This window comes from Pecten maximus, chromosome 7 (genome assembly GCF_902652985.1).
Source record: "Pecten maximus chromosome 7, xPecMax1.1, whole genome shotgun sequence".
Classification (NCBI taxonomy): domain Eukaryota; kingdom Metazoa; phylum Mollusca; class Bivalvia; order Pectinida; family Pectinidae; genus Pecten; species Pecten maximus.
Window position 1 is genome coordinate 41,372,997 of NC_047021.1, and position 22,897 is coordinate 41,395,893.

Below are 22,897 nucleotides of genomic sequence, written 5' to 3' on the forward strand. Positions count from 1 at the left end.
GAAACAAGATTTTTTTTTAAAAGTTACAGCTTAAGAAAATACATGTCGGAGGCAAGGGCCAAGGTTAGCCATGATGCATACTAAAATTGATCAAGTAACTTAAAAGCTGCACCATAGTAGAGATTTATAGGCTTGTAAAAAATCGCTGGATATGCCAGTTAACCAAAGTCCTTACTTTTAGTTTCATTAGTAAATACTTACTTTAAGATGATAAACAATAAACATTTATCAATTCAATTAGATAAGACATTCTAACAAGAAATATCTTTAAAACAGATAAACGGCATAGTTTAAATGCTGGTGTTTATAATATAAAAACTTCTGGTGAAATAAATGAACGAACTAATGTGTTTCAGCACAGATAACAAAATTATATCAGTTTGAATCATTTTGGTGATAATACCATGCGCGTAGCCAAGTTATTTTGTATGTGTATGTAGAGAAATGAATTCGAAATGATGGGTGAATGAGTACCGTATTATGATATAAAGTTAAGTGTTTGGACAATTTAAGTCCGTCATTTAACGATGTCCGAATAGTTACGTTGTCCTGTTTTCTTGAAACGACGAGCCTTGTACAGCATTTAGAATGATAATTTGTGTTGAATTTACCTTATTTTGCACGCTTGAAACACGTTTATATAATGTCTGAATATGTGTTCAATAACCATACGTACATAACCATAGTCCATTGGGCAAAGCAATACCTTTCCTGTGGGAAGGGCTGTAAAAGAAAGAAATCAAGACCAAAACCTGAGATCAACCTTGTATCTAAGTCGCGTTACCGTAACACGACATTTTGGGATGATCATTGCGATAATGGGTGATGTTTTCATGGCGGTATGTGTAGGTAAAATACATTTATATATAAAAATACAGTTGTAGTTATAAAAGTTCCAGTAAAGTCGAATTGAATTTAATATAAATGAATTTTTCAACTGTACCGGTGGTCATAACATAGCACGACATGTGTTCTAGAGTTAAGTGAAAAGTTGGAATTATAACGATTATCATTATACTCAGATAGGGGTTGATTGACGAGGATTAATGTCCTTGCTCCGGTTATAGCCGAGCCTAGGGCATTCTCTCAGATAGGGGTCAGAGTTCAGAAGTTTAACTACCAGGGAACTGTCTTCAAACCACACTTGGTCTCGTTTGGAGACGTTAATCCCACTATTTAGCAGCCTTGATATATAAGGCAAAACATTCGTGACAGCGTTGGTGTGCAAACCTAATGATTTAAAAATACATTAATTTACTAATTTCATTGAAGATCATACAAAGGGTACATATATAATATCAAAATCCGTACATTTGAAAATTATATTTCTGTGTCTATCTGCGTTCAGAAAGCTGTGTTTCATTATATTCAATAACATTCCTAAGCATACGTATAGTAATGTTCACCTAACGTTTGAAAGCAAACGATTTCCTAATAAAAAATTGATTCATTTCTGCATCTTACCAACTGTCATGTAGTGAGGGAAATTCCAATAGTGAATTTTGTACTCTATGCGCATATATAACTCCGGACCTGTTCTTTTGGTTTATGTTTTATAAGATTAACAGTAACAAAAAAGGTAAATCAGACTTCACCCTGGTTTCCGGTTGTAAGTAGTCCTCTATAGGAATGGCACCAAAGGGAGGATGGTGGGCTAGATCAGACCCCAGAAAAAATTAAATGTTACTATGCCCAAATTTTAAATCATATTTAAATGAGCAATTTAAATATGTAAATGAGATATTATCTTCAATTTTCACTATTCGCTCATTCTCTACATGTACGTTAATAGATGATATAGGCGCTTATTTTACTTTTCTTAATTGAGAAAGTATCAGATTATTTTTTCTATAAGTTTCATGCAATTTGTGCCTGAACACACACACATATTTGAAAAAAAAGGTTTTTCTCGTTGTGTATAATTGTTATAATGGAATGACTTAAATTATAATTCTATGTTGTATTGTGTTTCGGCATATTATCGTGATAACATATCCTCGTGGAATCAATTGAAATCTACTTTTACCTAAAATGGTGTTACATGTACGTCTAACTGCAAAAAAGCAAATACGTGTACTTGAGACATATCTAAAAATATAATATGTTTAGTATAAAAAGCTAATCTTAATTGTATAAAATAAATATGTATTGTAAAAGGGAATGGTAGGAGAGATAAACAGAAGAAAATTAAGAGAATTTAGAAAATAATTTCCTCTATTTTGAAGGTACAATACCAAATAGACTGATTGATCAAGACAAAAGAGGTGGAGGACGCCAAACCGGAATCAAGTTAATAGTCATTTAGTAGAGTAAAGTTACAAAAAAATTATTATTGAATTATTCTATTTTTTCTTTTAATTTAAGTTTCCTATGTTTAGGACTTAACGTTTTTGTATCAAAGCTCATTTTAAACTTATCGAAAGCACTTTTAAGTCTATATTAAGTTTTTAAGTCTATATTAGTATATATATCTGGCATCTTTTTTATTTGATAACTAATTTTGAAATTATTTGGATTTATTTTATTTTCCCCATATTCGGTGTAAACCGTTGGATATCAAAACTAAGTTTTGTGTGCTATTTAGAATTTGCTTCAACCTCTCATATATACATATATCTTGCAAATTTTTTATATAAAATTCATAAATTTGGCATTGATCTTTCATTTCCTGAATGCTCTAAACTGTTAGCGCAAGCATTTTGCAATTCTGACAACCACCAACATCAGGTCAGAGACATATACAGAGTCTATATATGTCTCTGATCAGGTGAACCATTTTGACTTGTTTCTGATGCTGATGGTTCCTGCGGGGCGAGCTGAAATTTCTTCCAAACAAACAGGGCTTCGGATTTTTCTTTGTCCCACTTTTACCGACCGATTGATGCCTTCCCTACCACGTAATGACTAGTTATATCAATTAGTGGGTTTGACTAGAACCATCACCTAGGGACAGCACTCATAGTTTGTGTATAGATAAACTCATATAAATAACAGAGTTTTTTTCTTTCTTTGTTTTGTTTTGTTTGTTTATTTGTTTTTGTGTGTGTGTTTTTTTTTGTTTGGTTGAAAACTGATGTGTACGCAACTGCGTATTTGCGTATAGGCAGCTACGCGCCTGAATACGACTGCATTTCAATCAGGAGTATAATTTTATTAGTGTGTCATTTGAAAAGGTGCATCCACTTATTCAGCTTGCATTCAATATCTTAAATTTGTTTCGTTTTTAAATGTATGTCTGCATTTAGCATTTACCGCTACTTTGACCCAATCATATGCTTCATCTCGACCAGTAACCCCACCTTTCGCGTCATATCCGGGGCAAAAAGGAATATTATATGGCTATGCCGAAAAATGTTGTTAATTTCTCCATCACACTCATTGTAACATATAGTTTTATCGGCAGATGTTTCCCCGGTCAGGAGATAGTAAACCGTCAGTCTACCAAGTGAGAATAGGCTTCCATAAAAAATCGGCTGGGCTCAGACTCCTTAATAGTAGAGGTATGGTCAGTGCTTCATGCAATAGGTTGGGGTTAGGATCCTTAACATTTGCAATGTACACACATACACACACACATATAGATATAGATTGCTCTCCATCACAAGTTATGAGTGAAACTTGTTGGCAGACACACTTTCTGTTCTTGTGACCCACGGCTGCAATTCATACTTCAAAAACGACAGCAAAATCTTAGAAAGACGAACAATTATGTCCTTGTGAAATATGATCGACGACTTCTGTGTGTTAGTGTTTGATGTGAAGCTATTTATGACAACTTTGCCCAGTGTACCGAATGTATACCGCCTTACAGATGAACCAGATGTTACACGGACGAATCGCCGGGCCCTCCAACATGTTTATTCTCCCTGAGCAGCCATAGACCCTGGCGGATTATAATCCATGCTATTTTCGCGAGGACGGATGCCAGAAGCTATTATAAATTAGATGCTAAAATCAGACGATAGATTATTTCAATAACCATCAGTGTTTTCGCACAGTGTGAACTCTAAGGGCAAACAGAGGCTGTGAGGAAGTAGTAGCCTGGAGTAGTCTATATTTAGACGATCTCGTGAGCAGGAGAACTGATACTATAAATAGTACTTGAATCGTATCCAGGGAAACATCATTTTCCAAGCTTCAGCATTTTGTATTTATTCCGCGATTTACTGAATGTTTACACATTTTGAGTAATTTGAGTTTAGTTGTCGAAGTTTTATTTGCTCTCGCAGATTACGATACAAACGTGTATAAAACGGAAACACATATTGTAGCAAAACAGAAAAAAACGGCTAGATTTGGATAAACTTTGAAATAGATATATTCAACTGTATACAAGTATTTTTTATTCATCATATATGTTGACATCTTCTTTACTGAGTGTCTGATGTAAGAAAATCTATTTAATTAGATGGTTCGGCATCAACCATTATTTGTTAAAAAGAAAAGAAGAAGAAAACGCGTAGACAAGAACAAACAAGGATAGGAAACACACAGCGAATGTTTTGAATTTTGTTTTTAGAAAATTCTGTCTTCCGCTGAGAAACGGACAATTCAGGTTCCGTAACTCATTTACGGTAGAATGATTCTACCCGTTAAAGCTTCGTGAAGAAAATAATTAAGCGCCGTGACGTCACAATGTAGTCACGCTTACAGGTGTGTGTGAAGGTGTAAAGGTATGCTACTGGGCAGTTTCAACGGTCTATTTCTTCTGTCTTCAATAATTGCGTAAACCGATATGTCATACACGACTGGTCTACCGTGTTACCTGTCAAACAACTACGAGACTATTCTAAAAATAGACATTAGTGGTGAAGCATAAGTTATCGATTGTCACACATGTGTGTATGTAAATACCAAAAGGAACTGATTATTTCTGCACCTCTTGAAGTAAGCGTATGTGTGACGTGATTATGATACAGGTAAGATATGTTTTTCTTTGATTTATCTCATCACCTGCTCAAAACATTTAATAAAATGTGTTTAGTTGATGTACCATGTAAATATCTGTATATTTGTTACCAATGGTCACTCAATCTTGTCTGTCCTATGGGCGGCCGTTTTAGGATAAAATACAGACACTACTTAAGTGCAAAAACTTTTGCACTTAAGTGCAAATCTTTTGCACTTAAGTGCAAAAAAATTAACATAATGGCAAAAAATTACATAATGGCAAAAACTTTTTCACTTAAGTGCAAAAACCACATAATGCAAAAAAACCTCTTTTGCCATTATGTAGTAATCTTTTTACATTATGTACCTGCGCACATAAGTACAAAAAATGTCTTCGTATCCCTCTCTTCAAAATGGATCGTTCCAGTAATACTAGAACTCTTTAGCACTAAACAACACAAATGTTATCCTTGTCTGCGCATGTCAGGTGACCCTTAAATACATGTACGCCACAGGAAAACATACACCATAGGGGTTTTCGCACGCCATAGCAAAATGTTAACGATATATACACAAAATAACTTGTTTTTTTGCGTTGGTCTACCTCTTTTACAGGTTCTGATGAAGTTTCATTAAAAAAAATGTGCACTTTGTAAAAAAGTCGGTCTTATTTGCGTAGCCAGGATGAAGCGCTTTGCACTACTATTCGGCATACGTGTTTCTGCACGCCATAGTAAAATTCAAGAGTTGTTTCTGCAAAATCAAAGGATTTTTCAAATTGTATGTGTATTATACATGATATAGTAAAGTTTCATTAAACAAAAATGTGTATTTTGTACGAATTTCGGTATTTTTTGTCTATCGGAATTTCAGGTCAATTCAAGGGAAGTAACTCTTACAAAGTCCTCAGAGACATGAAACTGGACCAGAATGGGTATTAAAGGTGTTTATCGCTTATAAATTGTGTTATTTCGCAGTGTTTTGATTATATTACATATTGAAATACCTTTTTTTTTACCAAAAAATGTTTTTAATTATGTATTTTAAAGGCATAACCCTTACATTTACAAAATGAACAAAACCAGATTGGACACTATTAAACACTTTTTATTTATAAAAAACAAAGATATTAATACAGTCCATATACGGCAACTTTGAAAACCAATCATGATTTATTGTGTTATATATTGTTATCAATGGCAGATATATAGTTTTATATACAATAAAGTAGTACACAAAACATTTAAAGGAATAAAACATTTAAAAGGAATCGGATATTTATATTATTATATTATATACACAAGCAGATAGATCTGAAATCAAAATATTAATATGACACAGACAAAAAATAATGATAATGGAAACAACATCAATCATAATGTTTACATTTCTAACTCACAACAATAAAGTTGATTGAATAATAAAATAAAATATGATTATCATGAAATGATTCTAGTTAATAGTTATACATTTTTAAGATTAATCGCTTGAAACATATTATAAATTACAAAGCATAACATGACATCTTAAAGATGTTTATCAATTTCAATCAATTATACAAAAATGGTCGTCTCAAAGCATGGAACTGGGTCCTGAGTCCTGAGTTGTTGAAATGCACTTGGTCACAGTCAAAGTCCTCTAGTAAGCAGTTGTTCATTTATCTTCCTCCGTTGTTTCTCAAAAGAGGTCGTTGTCAGGCCGGGGGACTTGTTAGAGTTACCACGTCGCACAATCTCTGAAAAGTACACCTTCTGAATTCCAGCGTGATGTAGGTCCACCTGCAGTGTCGGAAATCTCTGGAACATATAGCTGGGGATAATGTCGCCGAGATGTCATTTCCTCTTAGTTGGATGAGTAAAACATCAGGGTTGTACTCTATTGTTGGGAAAGTGTTAGAAAGGGTTATTTTTAAGCACTTGTATAATAATTTTTTTGAAAATGCATTATTTTATCGGTTTCAAGCAGGATTTATGCCTGGAAATTCAGCAGTATACCAACTAATTGAAATTTATCATAACATTTGTCTAAATCTAGAAAAAAAGAAACATACTTGTATGATTTTCTGTGACATTTCGAAAGCCTTTGACAGAGTCTGGCACAAAGGTCTCCTAATAAAGTTAAATTCATATGGTATTTCAGGTAACCTCTTGTCCTGGATAGAAAACTATTTATGTAACAGACAACAAAAAGTATATATTAACAGTTCATCTTCTGATGCTGGTATGATAATGGCTGGAGTTCCCCAGGGCTCAATTCTAGGACCTCTTCTTTTTTTAATATATATTAATGACATAGCTGGTGAATTTGAGTCAACAGCACGTTTATTTGCTGATGACACTTCTCTTATAAAGTCGTCTTCTTCATGCCGAGAAATTGAATTAGTTTTAAACAGAGATTTAGAAAAATTAAATCAGTGGGCAAAAACTTGGCTTGTTTTTTTAATCCAAATAAAACTGAGATAATTTGTATATCAAACTCCGACAATATTGAAGAAAATCTTGATTTAATTTTTGATGGAACCTTTTTAAATTTTAATAGTTTACATAGACATCTTGGAGTCATATTTAATTCAAATGCTAAATGGTCTGACCACATTGATGAGACATACAAATCAGTAATGAAAAAAATAAATGTTTTAAGGAAAATTAAATATATGTTAAAGCGTGATGCTCTTTTAAGAATTTATAAGTCATTTATTTTACCTGTTCTGGAATATGCATGTGAGGTTTGGGACGGATGCTCTCAAGCTGACTCAGAAAAGTTAGAGCGGGCTCAGTTTGAAGCAGCTAGAATAATAACTGGTCTACCATCTTATACAAGAAAAGAATTTTTATATTTTGAAACATCTTTGGAACCACTTTCAGACAGAAGAGCTAAAAGAAATCTTCAATTACTTTATAAAATAAAAAATAATATGACTCCAAGTTATCTATCTAACGTATTACCTCCTTCAGTGGTCAATAATAACCCTTACCCTTTAAGAAATAAGGACAATTTTAGAATTCCAAATTACAGACTCTCTTCTACAATAAACTCCTTCTTTCCCTCTACTTTAAGAAACTGGAACAATTTAGACGACAATGTTAAATCTCTTTCTCTTTCTTCTTTCAAACTAGCTCTCTCTCAACTTATTTCTACTACAGTAGTCTGCCTTGCTACTATAATTATGGTGAAAGAAAGTTTAATATAATACATACAAAATTAAGATATAAGTGTAGTTCTCTTAAGGATGATCTTTTTCGTGTAAATTTGGCAGAGGACTCTATTTGTGTAAACTGTGGTAACATTTGTGAAAATGTGCATCATTTCTTTTGTGAATGTCCAATATATGCTACTGCTCGTGCTGAAATGTTCCAATATTTTAATGATTTAAATATACATGTAAATTTAAATTTGTTATTATATGGTAATGAAAACTTGGCTTTGGAAGTGAATAGTTATGTATTTGGATATGTGCAGTCTTTCATAAAAGCCAGCAGAAGATTTTGAATATATATACTTGTATCTCTTTATTATGTTAATGTACATTGGATGTTAGATTATCCATTTTTCCTCCTAAATGTTACATGATTTACTATATATTATACCTATGTCATTACTTGTAAATATTAACCTGTTGAGTGGAGAAGGCTTCATAAGTTGTAATAACTTGTGCCTAATCCTATTGTTCTTGTTTAGACAATAAAATATGTTGAAAGTAAAGTACTCTATCAAGTCTCTAAGTAATTGTCTTTTGATCGAATCTGAACGCATGCCATCCTTCCCGAAGAATCTGACAGTGCCAGGAACATGCATAAGAAACAATAGTATGAATAAATATAACATTTCATAATAGTGGACAAGATTGGAAATTAAATTTAAATACTAACTTTGACAGTTATGATTTTTTTTATATATTACTTGCATTTTGGGAATTACTCAACAAATAGAGATTTTGATATTTTCTTTTCCAAAACACATTTGTTATCATTATTTTCATTAAGGAAACCATGATAATATCTCTCAAGAGGAGTAGCATAGCTGCTCCCAAATACTGCAAACTTGGCCATTGCTGAGTAATAGATGAGCATGAATTGGTATGTTTCTCTGTAGGGGGAAGGGAAAGTAGAGTTTTTTGCACTTAAGTGCAAAAAACTTTTTTTTTCACTTAAGTGCAAAAAACGTTTTTTTACACTTAAGTGCAAAAAACGTTTTTTTTACACTTAAGTGCAAAAAACTTTTTTTACACTTAAGTGCAAAAAACCTTTTTTTACACTTAAGTGCAAAAAACCTTTTTTTTACACTTACGTGCAAAAAACGGGTTTTTTACACTTAAGTGCAAAAAACGTTTTTTTTACACTTAAGTGCAAAAAACGGGTTTTTTTACACTTAAGTGCAAAAAACTTTTTTTTTTCACTTAAGTGCAAAAAACTTTTTTTACACTTAAGTGCAAAAAAACTTTTTTTTTACACTTAAGTGCAAAAACTTTTTTTACACTTAAGTGCAAAAAAAGTTTTTTTACACTTAAGTGCAAAAACTTTTTTTTACACTTAAGTGCAAAAAACGTTTTTTTACACTTAAGTGCAAAAAACTATAAGTTTATCCCTAGATTATCATCCCTTTTCATTATCAGGCCTGGGCGGGGGGAGGAGGCTTTTACTTTATATTTTTAACTAGGAATTTCCTGTAATTGTAAATACGTCTAAATTAATACATAAAAGCATGTGAAGTGTCCTTATTCCTTCACTGTTTACATTATTTTGGTCATAAATGTTACAGTTAATCCCATTTATTATGCTACACTCCCGGTAATGTCGATATTCGCAATGACATGTGATACTCTTTGCAAGATAGGAATATTTCTTTAATCAATACTTGGGGTGTGACATAATAATTCAACCAGCACAGTTTCAAGCTCTGGTTTTCAGCTTTGCATTCAAGTCAAATGCAGTTGCATTTATTTCCACAAAAAGTAAGTATAAATTCATAGATATTTGCGTGGTAAAGACAGTACTATGTAATATTACCATAACTTGTTACCAAACATATACTGGAAGACGTGGTCAAAGAAGGTCTACTGTAAAAAACCTTCTATTATGGTTTATATTTCACATTGATCGATTGTACCATTTAAAACCAACAAAGCTTTTTTTTATAATTGTTTCACTTCTATCAGCTGACGAGTCGCTCGGTTACAAGATTTAACACGAGGTAATATAGAAGCCGCCATATTGTTTACGTATCGCTAGGGCACACTGCGACAGTATGCATGATTTGATTGGTCGATACGAAATTGATAGAACTTCGCCCATTGGTCGACCAATCATCGTACTTCATTTTGGACCAGTCGAAAAAATTACTTCGGTAGGTGAATTTCTTGTTGGAAACCGCTTCATTTTTTTGCACTTAAGTGCAAATAATTTTTTTGACACTTAAGTGCAAATCTTTTGCACTTAAGTGTAAAAAGAACATAATGGCCATTTGGCTTTTTTTGCACTTAAGTAGTGTCTGTATTTTATCCTAAAACGGCCGCCCATACTGTCCAGCCCATTCAGCTGACCACTGGCCAGATATATTCTTTATAATGGTAATATTATAAACCGATAGCATTTTGTGTGATACAGAATGTTGGAATGTCGTTGACATGCATCAGGGGATATGGGTTGTAGAGCGTACCGTGGGACAAACATGTACACAAACACACACATATATATACACATGTAGATACCTGTATTTCCCGCATTCGCCCAACCCCCGGGGGTAAAATTCCCGTGGATAAAAATTCCCTGGTATAGACCTACCTATAATGCATTATAAAACTGAGACAAGACATTTCAAGTTTAAGATAAAATTAAAATAAGACGGTCATTTATACCAGGAAGCTTTTTCTAGTATGAAATAATCTTTCCTACAATGTCATACAAACTAGTTACGTTTCCAGTTTTGCCCTTTGATTAAGGCTTTATGGTATGTTGTCAAGATATGAAGTTGAAATAAAAATAAATTATTCAAAATCACTTAGACCAAAAATAATACATAAAGAAAAGGTTAGCGTGGGCAGATAAAATCTAGCGTGGGCAGTATTTAAGGTCAATAGATTATAGGCAAAGCGGAAACGGATTCTTGATCTGTGAAAAGTGCTAATCCGCCATGAACTGACTCTGTGACTAGTCAAGGTTGACCCGTGTAACATATATATACACACACATACATACACACGTACATACGTAAATGTACACAAACCAACCGGTATTTTGGATAGTAATGACATTGTTTGGCAAACCAATCGATATCATACAATATAGGACGGTGAATGGTGAGGTGATCCAGTCGCCATTTTAAACTTGTTTGGAATCTATGTACTTGTATTACACGTAGGTACATGTATATAGTTTACTAGGCCTCTTATATTCAACGTATATGTATTTCGAAATGATCCAGAACGTTGTGAAATATTATACAATCATTTTACTATCTACGTCGCCAGTGATATTAAGGACTATTCCAGGGCATTTAAATGCTAGCCCTCCACCTCTGGGTCGCGAGTTCGAAACCCACGTGGGGCAGTTGCCTATGACCGTAGGCCGGTGGTTTTTTTCCCCGGCTTTCCTCCACCTCCAAAACCTGGCACGTCCTTAAATGACCCTGGCTGTTAATAGGACGTTAAACAAAATAAACCAAACCAAGGCCTTTAAACAACTTTTTATTTTTCAGGAACGATCCTTCGCAACCTAATTTATACAGCATTTTAATATTATCATAGTGTTGTAATATCGTATTAGTTGTCATACGCCATAATTTTGCTGATTGAAGCACAAATGCATATTTTTTTTATCTTCTCTATTATATTTTGAAATTATAATAAGAGCGCAGCTCTAGGGCGCCGAAGGCGCCCGAGCGAAGCTCTCTAAATACTGGAAAACGGTACCTCCAACAAGAGTTGCCTCCCTTCCCATACATACGAACAAAGAAAATCGTATGGTCCAAAAAACCGGTACCGGAATGGCTCAAAACCGGATGTAGTAAAAATCTTGAACAATATCAGCACCAAAGTCTCTCTATAGTGTTTTAACATTAGTGATATATGTCTTTTGTTCTCAGATGAAAAAATAATAACAAAACAGCGGTATGTTTTCGCTTTTATTCTTATCATGTCGTCCGTAACCGATCGGGAATTACCGAATGTCATCGTCTCCATTCACGTCTGACCTAGATACATTGTACACAACAAGACATGCGAGTATGATGGAATTAAACTCAGTATAGGGTCCTTGAAATTATTTTTGTATGTGGTTCCAGTCTGATCTGATCTAAGGTAGGCATTTGCCGATAACACTGTGTTATGATCGATTCAATCGTACATATTTAAGCCGCCTTGTCGATTTATTTTCTCAGTGCGTTAGGCTTACGTCACAGGCACTTGATTTTACATTGTAAACAATAACATGCCGAAAGACAACGTTAGGCTAGGCATAGTATGCATTGACAAACAAGTACCTATCGGTTACGTCCCAGCTTTTGTATTGTTAGTTACAGATGATACGATGTGTCTGACTCGCATTGTTTATTATAATTAGAAGTAGGTTATATTACCTACAGCACTGTGTGCCACATGGGGCTAGTAACCATTTAAAATGTATCCGAGTAATAGGCCTACTAGGCTACTGTATAGTTATATAAAGCCCATGTGATAACCCTAGATTTTTATCATTTATGAAATGCAGGCTTAGTACATGTGTAGTTAGTCTACATTAGTCAGTAGAAATAAACATAGATCAACATGGCAAATATGTAGGTTGTACCAGAGACCTATATACTAGTATATAGGTCTCTGGTTGTACCAAAAATAATGATTGAATTTAAATGAAATTTATCTGAAAAATAATTCTTTGCAATGTTTATAAAATCATTGTATTATTATACTGTTGAGAGTATTATAGATCAGATTTCTATTGCTAAGTATAGTAACTGTTTATTACAAAAATATTGCCTGAAATTAATAAAAAGGAAATTTAAAACAATCTTAGGTGTTCGAGGTTCCAACACTTCTCCAATGCCTGGCATGTTTTTAAATGACCCTGGCAGTTAATTATATAATGAGACTCAATTAAGAGGGACATTCCTTCTTTCAGATATCAGAACCATGTACATTTTTTACTGATGAAATCCACTTTTGAACAGGGAAATGAATCAATGCCAAAATGTACAGAAAAATGATGAATCCTGCAAAAATACTGACTGGCTTTCAAGTAAAAAGTGATATTTTGGTAGGAATAAAGAATTTTTAGGACTTAGAATTTGGAGAACTTGTCTTAATTACCCTGCGAGTCAAACTGTTTGATTTATGTAAATTAAAGATTTACTATTTGGGAAAAAAAAATCATATTTTCCAATAAGTTTAATTTTGATGACCTAACCTTTGAATTTAAACTAATGAAGGAATGACCCTTGAAATGAAGTAAACCAAATTTAAACCAAATTTATTACAATGTTTATGAACACATGTACATGTACAGTGTAATATGATTAAAACCTTATAAACAACTGCTGTTAATTTCCAAAGCCTGGAAGATTATAGAATGTCTATAATTATTTTGTAATTAATCATAATTACAAAAGGAGAGTAATTGTCTATGGTGTTGACTCTTAGTAGGTTTAACTTAAATTTGCTACAAATTCTGTTTTAGTGGAGACAAGAGAATACATGTATTTACAATCAAAATTAATTAACTCGAACTATGATAACTCAAAAACACTGATTATAAATTAAAGTATCTCACTGGTCCAAGTCAAAATCTTTGTTTCTATAGTAACAAAATATATATAAGATAATTCAAAGTTTGACAACTCGAAAAACTTTGACATAAATAACTAAATTTAAACTTTTAATCAGATTTTACAAAATTGACAGAACATTATATACTGATGTAATCCCAAAGTTGATTCATATTTTATTTTTAAAGGCGCACAATGTTAACTGTTAAGTGAATTTCTTTTAAAAGTTCTCTATAAACAGATCTTCAAATCATATGTTATAAGTACATGTCCTCGGTCCAAAGCGGTTTTGCCCAAAAATGAGCTGAAGTGACTGAATAACAGTTCAAAATGTTCTATTCCATTCCAAATATATGGTAGAATCAAATATTACACATGGTAGAAGGATCTTCAATTCAAGTCCTTTAAAGTTGATATAATTTAATGCACCTTTGGTCTTTTTTTTTAAGATGAGGGGATCCGTGTTATTAGTTTACTCTGTTTACTCTGCAGAAATAAGGGAAAATACAAAAACAGAAATTATATTGAATATTGCTATTGGAAATAACACAAACTTTAATAGAAGTATCGGAATGGGCAATATCTGTGCAATAGTATATGTTTATATATTTATGTATATGTGTATATACATATATATAGAATAAAACTCGTAGAAACTTTGTGTATCGATTAAATATATATATAAATATATATATTGGCACTATAATGACTGATCCACATGTACAGTGGCCTGAGTAGTGGGACCAAAAAGCGTTAAATTGACGAAACTTCTAAACTTCCAGATATGAAGAAATCAAACATCCTTCATGGATGAAAGAGACTTGATTAAGGCACTTTTCAATATATTAGGGTTTTTTTTCCTTTATTTTTTTTACCACATGGTGTCCTGTTCTAGATCTGTTATACCCTATAAGGGATGGGTTATTGAAATAATTGTTTAATTCATATACAGAAATCACACTTTTTGGCCTTATTTAAAATGTTCAATTAATTTATTAAATAAAAGCGAGTTTACAACCATCACTACAAATGTATTTAATAGCAGTGGCGTCAATATTTGTTTAAAGTCCACATTTGACAGTGTTATTGAGTTGCATGCTGTCAGATTGAATTGAAACTGGTGAGGGTACTGATACAATCATATATACTGTTGTACATGCATTTAGAGGATTTTTTTCCAGGTTCACCTATTTTTGGGTAAAATAAAAATACTAACAGGTGATTTTGTGAAGTTATGTTAAGATTCACTTTAAACTGTGTTATAAAAGCAATATTAATCTAATTGAAACTTAAATGTCTTTACAGATTCACATATTTTGGCCTCAAAACTGAATTTTGAGAATTTTCATTAAAGTTCAGTTTTCACCCTTTCTTAATGTCTCACTGAACACTTGGTTACTGATATTATTTAATTACTTGAATACTACTTCATAAATCGAAAAATGTTATTGATAAACCGGGAAAGATGAAATATAGAATTCTGTATAATTCTTGTTATTTAAGGCCTTTTGATGACTTATCATGTCAACATGATGCATGAATATAATGAAAAAAATTACATATATAACAAACATATATATATACACCTATACAAGGGACAATTAGATTAGCTGTGCTCTTCCAAGGCTTTGCCTTCATTCATATTAATTTTAATTTGAATGTGACCAATTGTTATATATTACATTGTATGTACACATGTGACACATAAAATCACCGTTAAACATTGAAACAACTGAACTGGAATTGCTTTGATAATATGTACATGACTTACTTTTTATTAATAATATTTATTGGGTGTCAATTTCACTTTTTGTGCGTTTTCAAAACTAGTGAATATTTTGTCTTTGAATCGGATCGACTGAACTGTTTAGTCTATTGAAGCCTGCTACATTATGTTGAGGCTTGAAAATTGTATTGATTATGGGAACGAAATTGAGAATGTTTCTTGAAAAATGGTCTTTTGGAAATGACTGTGAGGATTTATATACTTTTTCCCTTTTTTTGTTAGTATGACAATCATCCATTCATGGTTTAATGCCCTCCTTGCTGGTTTTCTCACACAATTAACTCAGAAGAAAATAAACGAGTTTTTGTGTAGCTATAACAGTACCTGACATTATAGCATAATTGATTCTTGTTAAAATGTAATGTAACTTTTGAACTTACAGGACCCACAAGTTTTCTTAACTGGTACTGTATGGTTCTGGAGCCATTTTCCGATCTCAAAACACATTATTGAAATAAAAAATAATGTATTATTATTGTTTTCCAGTTATAATAATGGCGTAGGAATATCACGTGAAGGAAATTCCCGAATTTACCCGGGAATACCCGAGTTGTTCCGAAGATGTCTCGACGGACAGGCAGCCCCGGCATTATTGCAATATCAATAGCACTAATGGTTTACCATACCGGTTTGTAGATATTCAATCACCTCGATTTCCTTTTAAATACTTATTTTTCTCAAAATATAATAGATGATAAAAGCCCATCACACCCATTCTTAGCATTTACATATATATAACTACCGATATAAAGCAAGACAATGTTTATTTCTTTATTATTTAAATTAATATTTATCGATTTTATGGTCAAGTAGTTAATGAAAAGTGATATTAAGGATAATTTCAAGTAGTTAGGTACATTGTGTGATATTAACGGGAATTCGGATAAGTGAGAGACGTGTTTGATATTAACGGGAATTCGGATAAGTGAGAGACGTGTGTGATATTAATGGAAATTCGAAGAAGTGACGAACATTGTGTGATATTAACGGGAATTTGGATAAGAAAGAGACGTGTGTGATATTAAGGGGAATTCGAAGAAGTGATGAACATTTTGTGATATTAACGGGAATTGGGTAAGTGAGACACGTCTTGTGATGTAATAGAAAGACCGGATTGGTTTCACTGAAATTGAAGGCAAACTGCTAACGTGAGACATAGTTGTGATATTAAGGAGAATTCGAAGAAGTGAGGTACATTGTGTGATATTAACGGGAATTAGGAGTAGTGAGGTACAATCTGTGATATTAAGGGGAATTTGGATAAGTGAGACAAGTTCGTGATATTAAGGGGAATTCGAAGAAGGTGAGGTACAGTCTGTGATATTAACGGGAATTTCGATAAGGACACATGTTGTGTGATGCTATAGACAGACCGGATAAATTACACTGAAATACTGCTTTAATGAGAAACATTTGTAATATTAAGGGGAATTTGGACTAGTTGGCCACATTGATGTAAAGAGGAGACTGAATTTAGTGATGGACATTGCGTGATACAAAAGGGTCAGCATAAAGGAGGCACATAGGTGGAGCTTCAACTGAAAATCTACGTTTCTTTCTCTATTTTCCCCCTTAGTATAATTTATTTGCATGTAGAGTGTTTATTTTAATAGATGCTGCCGATACAGTTACGCTTGGTGAACTAGTGTGCGATTCTGAGGTAAGAACCATTTTCAGGCACTTACTGTCAACTGATACAAAACACTGAAAAACTCAAACTTCCAAATATGCTGAAAAGGTCTCGAGCACAATATCTTATCTTTAGAAAAAAAAAAAAAAAAAAAAATCTATAAGAAAGAGAAAAAAAAGTTTTACAAATGTTCTCTTAAGAATTTTACATATTTTTTTATTATATCGATTTTAGATTTACGATCTGAATGATGGTGACTCCATGTCAGTAAAATGGGATGGAACTAAACTCCCTAATTACTGTCGCCTTGGATTCGAGGCTCCAGACACCAGTTCGTCAACATGTATTAAAATAGAAAAGTTTCGTTTGTACAATTGTGGATTTTATATTGAAATATATAAAAATGTCGACGAATTTCCGACTAAGGTAAGTAGTTTTAGTTTAAAATCTATATTTTTTTCTTGAATGACTTAATATCTATTATTCTTTGAGTGCATAATATCAACCAATTTCTTTTTTCTGATTTCATTAAAACATACTATCGGAACGCCATTTACAATTTCATTATAATATAATCTCTTAATGATAATACTGATTTTATTGAAACACACAAACCCCTGCATCTACACTCATAGTACGTTCGTGGAGTGTAACGTAATCAGAAGCCTTGGCTAGCGAAGATGAAACCCCTGTAGATTTCCTTAAAATGTACTCTAGACCACAATACTGATTTCACTGAAACAACAAACCTCTGTAGATTTCTTTAAAATGCCCTCGTTATCAAAATACTGATTTCATTGAATCAAACCCTAAATAAAATCCTACTACTAATTTCATTAAAACATACTCTCCAATGTCTCATTGCTGATTTTGACGAACCATACATTATACTTTATTACTCTCGACCCCTACTACCCTTTCATTAAAATATGCTCTCCGCCGCACACTATGACTGCGTTGAAACAGTATGATACGAGGGCTGATTGATAAGTTGTGAGCCTCATATTGAAGGATTTGAATTTTGACGGGCATATTGTATTATTTTTCAACATAATGCAGTATCTATACACTTTTGCCAGCGGTGTTTGATGGCCTCAATGTCACAAAGCCACAATCGTGAATGACAGCCATGGCAATGACACAAACTTTCACCCTAACCCTAACCGTGTTTGTCCATCTTGCAAAAGCCGCTTGTCAGAGAATAGTAGGACTTTAAAAGAACACCATTGAATACCTCCTTCACTACGGGGCTCACATCATATCAATCAACCCTCGTACTCTAAAAACCCCACTTCCCCCAAAAACATCTGATTCATTTGAAAGTACTCACCAAAATCACATAACTGACTTCATTGAAACATACTCGAATACTCCAAACCACACACATTACTTGTCAAAGATACCAAATCCAGAAACATATCAATAAATAAATAAATACACGAATAAAAGCAATAATGATTAACAAATACATGTATAGTACATTAACTTACTTTCATTATTTGTTGAATTTGACTCCTATCTCGAAATTTTTAAACTCTGCAAAAGCATTATGAACAATAAAAAATATGTGTTAAATAAATATTGTGACACGTTCATTCCGTTTTATTTCTTGATATTAATTAAGGTGCGTGTGTATCCGTCAAATGTATCATGTATATTTGCATTAAGGCCTATCGCTACCAAACGGTAAATAATCCGAGTTATCTAACATCCAAATCTGTTGCTGACTATCTAACGCTGTTTACAGAGATATGACTGCAGTTCCAAGGATATAGACGAGGAGTATTGCCTAAATTCACAGAAGATAACCTACCTCAAGTTTAACTACAACCATACTGGAATCGCCTCGTTTAGTCCGCAGGTTAAACTCTCTGTTGAAGTCAAAGCGGATGTCGAAATCACCTCAACTGAAGGTAGGTGACTTATAGTTAAAGAGTGGCAGTATTGCTGGGTTTATTCTCGACCACGATGTCTCAAGATGTCCACGATTTAAAGCATCGCGATATATTGCATTGAGTGTAATTCTTTCTGCTCTTTCCTGTGGTCTCAATACGTTCTGTTACAAAGCCAACACGATTTTGTGCAAGATCTGCCACGATTTCCATCACTTCCGTTTAATTAACCTTACAATAATCATGATATGCTTGGTGACGTTCTGTTTCGACTTCTTAAACGTTAATAAAGTTCATTTGAGCTTTCTAACTATATATGGCAATAACTTGACTAAGATTGTCACGCTTACCTTCTTATTCGTTCCAGAATGTCTGTATGAAATTCATTAAAAGCTACATTGCCATTTTCTTATTAAATAGATGCACAAATTTAAACAAATATAAATCGCACTACATTTGTACCACTTCTTGCAGGCTAGTTCCTCTAATGATATGATACATTATTTTACAACGCCTATTTTACCTCACATATCACCATTTCATGTCTTGTTATTATCCTATTGTGTCCTGTCCCGGTGGCCACGGTGGCCAAGTGGTTAAGGTGTTCTAACACTTTACCACCACTAGCCCTCCATCTCTGGGTTGCGGGTTCGAAACCTACGTTGGGCAGTTGTCAGGTACTGACCGTAGGCCGACGGTTTTCTTCCGGGTACTCTGGCTCTTTCTTCCACCTCAAAATCCTGGCACGTCCTTAAGTGACCCTGGCTGTTAATAGGACGTTAAACAAAAATAAACCTAAACCCCAAATAAACTGTTGTCCTGTCAGGCGGTTTTCGTGTTTTTGTTTCATACGAGACTGATTATACTGAAGAACTCGTTGGAACAAGTAACGGAGACTTTTACGAAGTTCTTCTATTCTATCTTTAGATTTACCAATGATGTGTTATCTTTAGAAAAACAAACTATATCGATCATGTCGATCGGGTATACCCTGTAGAGCTTAAAATACTGCAGAGTCTTCAACGTCAGCGCTAACCTCGATCTTGACTTAAAACGTAACCGACAGTGACAGCTTATTATTAGTGATACTAAGTAAGTGATGAACCTTGCTTCCCAATTGTTAATTTTCCATTTCTAGATAGTAACATCCCTTCATTATAATTTCCATTATATATATCGGCTACTGAGGGAGAAACAAATAATAAGTTTTCGAGAGATGCAGGTTGATGAAGACGACGGGACAGTTTTTTGGTCGCTATCGTCATCTCAAATGTTTGGTGTTTGTCGATTTAGCTGGTTTTCTACTACCCCTTTTCCCATTTTGAGGATGTGAATTAACCCAAATTTGACCAAGACTTTTTGTAGTAGAAGACGTTTACCATACTGGGACACCTGTTCTTATCCTTTTATTTGTTTTTAATATAAAAGGTTTTTTTTTGTGTAATTGGATGGTTACATTGTCGTTTTCGTGTTCCCCTATCCTAAGTTTAGCAGAATATCTCACTTGGTGTTTTCCTGTGTTAAGGTCTCTTCAGCACCATTACCTATTACGTTCATCTACGATTTACATGTTCTATTACTCTCTCAGAAGATTAGGAAATTGATCGGCATAATCGTGGTAAAATTTTAGACAATCAAAACGATCCGTACAATTATCACAATTCCAGAAAGTTCTCTCAAGGTCACCACGATTTCATCCCCACGCTTACTACGCTTCCTACAAAACCATGGACATCATGGCCAGGTGTAAACCAAACATACTGATACTATAAAGGTGGTAATATTTTCGGGGGAATTTGATTTTGTTCTATTAGCAGTCATTCCGCACAACGCGAAAATAAATACTCCGCGAATATTTGTACGGTAAATTATCATTAATCTCTTTGGAATGTATATCATGATAATATACACACATGTAATAGAGATATATACATGTGTCTCGGCGTGAACACATACGTCTTGCAGAATTTTGATAGGACTATATCAACCACGAAATACTGTTCTTCAGTGAATGAATATTGAATCGAATGTGACAATACCTCGTGTATGTTCGACACCAAAGGAGAACTAGACAACACGAGCCTGGTCTAATTGAGGGAACGAAATATTCTCAAGTTCAGGCCGACTTACCAATAGTTCCTTGCGTAGAATGCCAAATCGTTTACAACATTTTCGATACACTTTAATCAACTATGTCTCATATTGCTACTTATGGACAAGTTCATTTTTCAGTTGAAATTATTGTTACGAAGCCCGGTTATTTTGAATCGCGTTGATTATTTTGACATCTGGTTTGGCCAGAGGATAATGACGCTGGTTAGTTTTGAGGAGGAGTGACGGAGGCGTTAAACTGCGTAGAAGTGTATCAGGTACGTTTTCCATTGTTATTACTAATTAGCTTGTCTTATTTTGATGTTGCCTCATTACCTGACTCTTTTTGATGGCTTTGTAGTCTCGTTTAATATTCTTTGTCGATTCCTATATTTATCACTTGAATTGATATTCGTCTTTCTCTATGAAATTCGTTTTTCTTTCTATTTATCTTTACCTGTGTATATTTTGTTTAGATATAATATATTTATTTCAACAGATGCTGCCGATTCAGTTACTCTGAGCGAACTAGCGTGTGATTCTGAGGTAAGAACCCTTTTCAGACATTCAAACTTCTAAATATGTTGATGAGGTTTCGAGTACATGTACAATAATATTCTTGCTTCAGAATGAAATAAAAACAGTTTTGCAATGCTGTTTCGAAGGTTGAAATTACAAATGTTCTCTTGTAAATTTTACATATTTTTTTATTATATCGATTTCAGATTTACGATTTGAATAATGGTGACTCCATGTCAGTAAAATGAGAGGGAACTAAACTCCCTGATTACTGTCGCCATGGATTCGAGGCTCCAGGCACCAGTTCGTCAATATGTATCAACATATATAGAAACATTTCGTTTGTACAACTTTGGATTTTATATTGAAATATCTAAACATGGCGACACGTACCCGACCAAGGTGAGACGTTTTAGTTTTAATTTTATTTTCGCATGTAAAGACCAGAATATCTGTGTGCATCATAATAACCACCAAACTAATTTTCCTGATTTCTCAAAACACCATTTAATTTGATTAAAACATATTTTATTTGTCAAAACACAAATGGGATTAGACACAACTATAAAACTTATAATCCGTCTTTCCCTGTTTAACATAAATGATGAAATGAACATACATGACCGAAAATAATGAGGTCAACTTGATGATGATATGAATATGTAAAAATATATATAAGACAAAATTAACATTTTCATTTTAACAAAATCAAAATACTGATTTCATTGAAACAAACTAACCCATGTGGATTTCCTCAAAATGCCCTTTAAACAATGATACTGATTTTATTGAAGCATATTCGTTTCGTTTGTAAAATACTTCCTCCAAATCCATTACCTGAATTCATTAAACATATTATAAAATCCCACTACTGTTTTCATTGAAACTTCCTCTAAAAAAAACCCCGACTACTGATTTCATTGAAACTTTCTCTAAATTAAACCTCACTACTGATTTCATTAAAACTTTCTCTAAATAAAATCCCCACTGCTGATTTTATTGAAACTTTCTCTAAATCAAACCCCGCTACTGATTTCATTGAAACTTTCTCTAAATAAAATCCTCACTACCGATTTCACTGAAACGTTCTGAACTTCAATACATTCCCAAAAACAAGGTTTTATTGTTTCCTTTTCCCTATTACACAATGAGCAAATTGGATTAGGATGCAAATCAATTCTAAAAAGAAAGGTATTGGTTACTTAAATATGGCGTATAATTCTCATTTGAAACCATTGAAGTTTTGAACTTTTTATTACAGTAAATCTTTCCATTCTTTTGTACCTGTTGGTGTGATTGCAGGAGTTATCATGCAGTTATAAAAATTTTTTTAGA

The 22,897-nt window shown here is 33.3% G+C and overlaps 1 protein-coding gene across 4 annotated transcripts in view; it reads left to right on the plus strand.

Annotated features, from left to right (window-relative positions):
* The first annotated feature begins 3,594 nt into the window (after positions 1-3,594).
* LOC117330862 (formin-1-like) overlaps positions 3,595-22,897 on the plus strand; it is a 35,972-nt gene continuing 16,669 nt past the window's right edge. For 2 of the 4 annotated variants that reach the window (XM_033889396.1, XM_033889398.1), the window contains exons 1-5: positions 3,595-4,919; positions 15,917-16,058; positions 17,044-17,090; positions 17,295-17,486; positions 18,808-18,973. In XM_033889396.1, the coding sequence (XP_033745287.1) occupies positions 15,992-16,058; positions 17,044-17,090; positions 17,295-17,486; positions 18,808-18,973 (472 nt within the window). In that variant the 5' untranslated portion in view covers positions 3,595-4,919; positions 15,917-15,991. Of the gene's footprint in view, positions 4,920-11,989; positions 12,185-15,916; positions 16,059-17,043; positions 17,091-17,294; positions 17,487-18,807; positions 18,974-22,897 lie in introns of those variants that run through there. The other 2 variants (XM_033889399.1, XM_033889397.1) reach the window with 2 other exon arrangements.